The sequence below is a fragment of the Mus pahari genome, chromosome 19 (genome assembly GCF_900095145.1).
Source record: "Mus pahari chromosome 19, PAHARI_EIJ_v1.1, whole genome shotgun sequence".
Taxonomy (NCBI): Eukaryota; Metazoa; Chordata; class Mammalia; order Rodentia; family Muridae; genus Mus; species Mus pahari.
Window position 1 is genome coordinate 43,989,498 of NC_034608.1, and position 5,411 is coordinate 43,994,908.

The 5,411-nt window shown below is 48.0% G+C and overlaps 1 protein-coding gene across 1 annotated transcript in view; it reads left to right on the forward strand.

Annotated features, from left to right (window-relative positions):
- Nucleotides 1-1,727: 1,727 nt before the first annotated feature.
- Nucleotides 1,728-5,411, forward strand: part of Thap1 (THAP domain containing 1) — a 5,094-nt gene continuing 1,410 nt past the window's right edge. Inside the window, exons 1-2 of the mRNA XM_021219554.1 lie at nt 1,728-2,078; nt 4,319-4,514. Coding sequence (XP_021075213.1) covers nt 2,008-2,078; nt 4,319-4,514 — 267 coding nt within the window. The 5' untranslated portion in view covers nt 1,728-2,007. The remainder of the gene's footprint in view (nt 2,079-4,318; nt 4,515-5,411) is intronic.

Consider the following 5,411-nt stretch of genomic DNA (forward strand, 5'->3'; position numbering starts at 1 on the left):
TAAAATGTTAATCACTATTCTGGTGTTCCTAGTATACAGCTACTTCAGTTTCTAGGTCCATTTAATTCAATGTCTCCTAAATAATTTGTGACAATCAGAGCTGCTGAGGCTGCTGGGTTCAGTAAGATGCTGCCAGCCTCCCCAGCACCCCAGTCAGATGAGACAGAGATGTTACAGCACACAATTACAGACACAAGTACACTTCACCGAAACAAAAAGGTATAAGGCAAGCCTGACAGAAAATAACACTCAAGATACATCTGAAGGATAGATGAGACGGTCAGGGGACGGGCATCCCAGGCTGAGCAAAGCTGCCCATCTGAACAGTTACAGAGGAGTGTAAGGACAAGCAGGGGAAGATGGTACACAGAAGTAACTGCTGCTTATACAGCCGGCATCAGCAATTTGCATTTTATTCACTACAGAGGTAGCCTGGGAAGTCTAAGGTTTATAAACAAGGGACTGGCAGTGTTCTTATGAGGGACAGAGAGAAAGCTAAAGACTAAGACTGACAAAAAGTTGAGACTGTGAGTATTTGAATTCAAGGATGGTGGTGAGAGAATAACCTCTCTCTATATAATATTCTATGAGGTTAACCTAAGGCTCGAGGAAGGGGGAAATCCTAGGAGCAGCTGATAAGAGCACTTGGCATCAAGACTAAAATGACTGGAGTTAGGTCCCCGGGAGCCCACAAGGTGCAAGGAGAGAGAACCCACTCCCACAAACTGTCCTCTGACCCACAACATGTGTGCCTGGTGCCCAGTTGCCTAGAGTTATAGATGGTTGTGAACTGCCTTGTGGGTGCTGGGAATCGAACCTGGGTCTCCTGCAAGAGCAACAAATGCTCTTTTCCGCTGGATTAAGGCCTAGTTTTTTGTTTTATCTCAGTGATACTAGGGTTTCAGATTTAAGTCGTTGGCGAACACATTAAACCATATACACGATAACTCAGAAGGCAAGTCCATGTGTGTTCAAGTAAAAAGAGCTACGAAAAGATGTTATGTGGGTTCAGGAGTCAAAGTTCTAGAGATGGCGGGTACTAAATGGATCCCTGAGGGAAGCAATATTTAAGGGTACAGAAAATAGTTTATAAGGGAGAAAGCGCCCCAGACTCAAAACTACAGAGGGTCAAGCATGTAACACTTCTCTCCAGCATGAAAAAAAAAAAAAAAATCGCTGTGTCGACACAAAGGTAATAACGTTCAGAAGTGCTCTTCCAGGCTGGAGAGACGGCTCAGCGATTGAGAGCACTGACTGCTCTTCCAGAGGTTCTGGGTTCAATTCCCAGCAACCACATGGTGGCTCACAACCATCCGCAGTGAGATCTGATGCCCTCTTCTGGTGTGTCTGAAGACAGCGACAGTGCGCTCACATACATAAAATAAAAAAAGAAGTGGTCTTCCTTCTCAGCTTAGAGGAAATGAAATGCACGTTTGTCCTCGCTGTCTAGTTAGACGGTCACCAGGGTTCTGAAGGTGGACCACAGTTTTGTACAAACCATGCATCCGCAGCCCTCCCCGCTTTTTAAAACCTGCGTATGGCCAGGGACGAGCTCTCCCAAGTCCCCCTACACGGACTGCAGACAGGCTCCCAAACAAACGCGCGCTCTTCCGGCCAAGGCGCAGAGGGCCCACCCACCTCCGCGCTGCTGGCCACGCCCCGGAGGCGAGCCTCGCCCCAGCCAATGGTCAGCTTCCCTGGGAACGTTACCTTCAGCTAATCAGAGCCGGCGAGCCGAGTCCTCGCGAGAGGTGAGGCTGAAGCTGCCTCCGCCATCTTGAAGATGGGAGACGGGCGACCGCTGTGGTCTTTCTGCTAAAGCAAACCCCACAACGGACAGGGCCGTCACCCCCCCACACACACACCCCACGGCGAGGCGAGCGTCCCCGTCACTGCTGACCGACGCCACCGAGAGCGGCGAGCGTCATCAAGGCCGAGCGCGGCGACCCCCGACGGCCCCCCTCCGCCTGCCTCCCGGGCCGAAGGGAAGTGCGGAGGGCCAGAAGGATGGTGCAGTCCTGCTCCGCCTACGGCTGCAAGAACCGCTACGACAAGGACAAGCCCGTCTCCTTCCACAAGTAAGTAACTGGCGTGCTCCGCGGCCGCGGCGACAGGGGCGCGCGGGCGGGTGGGGGCGGAGCCCGGCGCGTGGCCGCGCGAGACCTGGAGGGGGCGGGGCGGCCGGCGGGCGCTCGGGGCGGCGGCCGGGGCCGGCGGGGCCTGGGATCCACGGCTGCGCGTTCCCAGTGCGGGTCCCCGTGGTTGCGCGTCCCCGGCCTGCGCGCGCGCGCGGCGTCTCCGTTGGCCGTGGGTTCGGCCGGGGGCTGCGACCCCGCGCCTTGGCGCTAGCGGAGGGTTTCCGGCGAGCGAGCAGGCTGGCGAGCGAGCGACGCCCAGAAGCCTCTCGCAGCCCCGCGGATCTCTTCCTCCCAAGCCGCGCCGTGGCGATGGCCCGTAGGGAGGAAGTGGAGCTGGAAACGCACTGGGGGAGGAGGACCGGCTTCGGACCTCGCTGTGGATGCCGGGAGGGATGCAGGGCAGCTGACCGGGATGCCGGGGAGGACTCTGAGACCTAGCTTCAAGGAACCAGCCTTTAAACATCCGTGGGCTTTCGAGGAGGCTCTTGGTATTGTCGAGATTGAACCCCGGTCTTTGAACACACAGGAAGAACGAGGCCAAGCTTAATGGGAGCTAATACCAGCTCCCCCCCCCTACACACACACACCGCTGTCAGGGCTCGTGCTTGTGGTGGGTGCAGCAAACAAGAAGCCAGGGTGAAAAATACTGTGGAGAGATAGCTCAGCGGTTGAGAGCACTGACTGCTCTTCCAGAGGTCCTGAGTTCAATTCCCAGCAACCACATGGTGACTCACAACCATCTGTAATGAGGTCTGATGCCCTCTCCTGGTGTGTCTGAAGACAACTAAGGTGTACTTATAATAAGTAAATAAATCTTTTAAAAGAGAAAAATAAAAATACTCTCTTGAAAGAAGAATGCCATACAATTAACGTTACTGATGGTGATTGTTTACAATGCTAACAGTCCACAAAATGTGACATATTTTTAGGCAGCTAAATTCATTGTTACAAGTTTTATGTTGGGTTTTGGAGGAATTCCTGACAGTATGCAGATGATAGCTAAGAAATCAGATCCACTGGTAAATTATGCAAATTACCCATAACAAAACTACAGAAACAAACTTCAAAATGTTCTCTTAGGTTTTGGGGGAGGGGGTGCAGTGGCTACTGTTCATGTTTAATAATGTTTGCTAGAAAGTAAGACTTGTACGCTGTTTTCTCTGTGGGAAGAGGATAGAATATATCCTAAACTTTAACTTGGTTGATTGAAGTTTCATACATCCTTAGGATGAGGAAATGGTGACAGGGGCGTGCATTCTACGTGCCAACTCCCTTTCCTATGCTTTATTAAGATGGCCCGCGGAATCTTCAAGTATGCAGGCTAGTTAAAAATGGCACACGTCAAAAAGACCGTTTTAACTGCTGGGTGTTGGAAAATAAGAACAAGGGCTAACATGAGTCTTAATCCTTACATGAGAACAGTAAATGGTCAAGATCTTGCTTGACAGTTCAGAATCTGTGCTTCCATGCTAGGAGACAAGACACTAGGACTTATAAGAAGTTGCCACAGTGCTTTGTACTTCTTTCTAGGCATATGTTTCTTCCAACCTGAATATAGTTGCAGTGGAGAAAGCTGGCTGTGTAAAGAATAAGCACTAACACAAAGGTTGGTTAGGTCTTCATGAAAAAAAGGATGATCAGGGTCCGACATACCTTATGTGGTGGAACAGTTACAGAACAGTAAAGATAAATTGAAACATCCTTCCACTGCTTTTTCTGATCCCTTAGTCTCTCCCACTAAGTCTTTGATAGAGAAAAGCACAGGGAAAGAAATACAAAGATTCCCCATTCTGTACACTGAATTAAGCAATCAAATAAAGTCCTTAGCTTCTTGATCATTTGCTGTGATTCAGACTGTCAGAATGTAGTCTGTGTGCTGGACTGACTAGAAAAGAGCTAGAAGTTTCTTTGAGGATATAGACAGACATGTCCAATTTCTGTTTTTCTATGAGACACAGAATTGCTAGTAAAACTATGAGTAGAATTGCATTGCACACACTGTCTGTTCTAATTGAACTATTGTCTTTGTTATGAAAAGGTAAAGCTTACTGAGGGAGATTGGTAACCAGAACTAATCTCTAATCAGATTCTCCTTAGGGTGGGGTAAGGCAGTTCTTTAGTAAGCAGGAGAGTGGGGGGCTTTTCTTTGTAAAGTCAGAGAACTGGGTGTGTCTCCTTAGGTTCCCTCTTACTCGCCCCAGCCTTTGTAAGCAGTGGGAGGCAGCTGTTAAAAGGAAAAACTTTAAGCCCACCAAGTACAGCAGCATCTGCTCGGAGCACTTCACTCCAGACTGCTTTAAGAGGGAGTGCAACAACAAGTTACTGAAGGAGAACGCCGTGCCCACAATATTTCTCTATATCGAGCCACATGAGAAGGTAACTTGGGTTTTTAATGCTGGGTTGGTGTTTTTTCCCTTCCCAGTCCGTTCTCTGTTTTCTTTCCTCCCCTCCAGTCTCTGCCCCTCCCATCCCTGGTGTGAGACAGAGTCTTAAGTCCAGGCTGGCTTTGAGCTCGCCATATAGCTGAGGCTGAATTGGAACTGCTCCTTATGCCTTTGCCTTCCAAATTCTACTGTCATAAGCAATGGCTTCGGGTGAATGCAGTTTTCATTTATGAAGCTAATGTGTTCATGGGAAAAATCAGGGAAAGGTTAAGAAAACAAGTGTATTTGAAACCTATCATTTGGCAGTAACTACTGTTGGGGCTTAGTGGTTAAGAGTATCAGAGGTTAAGATCACAGTCCGCTCTTCCAGAGGTTCTGAGTTCAATTCCCAGAAACCACATTGTGGCTCACAAATGCCTTCTTTTGGTGTGTCTGAAGACAGCTACAGCATGTTCATATGCATAAAATAAATAAATCTTTTTTTTTTTTTTTAAAGTGTGTATTGCACTTTTAGAGGCCCTGAATTTGATTCTTAACACCTACTTCAAGCGGTCTTCACATACCCTCCCATCCCCCCACTCTCATAACAGACACTCACATACACAGATATGCCCATGATTAAAATATAAATCTTTCTTTTTTAAGAAAAAAATGTAAACAACCACTATTAACAATAATACATCTTTTAAAAACAATTCTACATATTAAATATCTCACAATAAATAACTCAGTGTAGTCTTGCTTAAGGTAAAGGTAATTCTGTTTCATTTATGTGTTGATAAATTTTTTTTTTTTTTTTTTGGTTTTTCCAGACAGGGTTTCTCTGTATAGCCCTGTCTGTCCTGGAACTCACTTTGTAGACCAGGCTGGCCTCTAACTCAGAAATCCG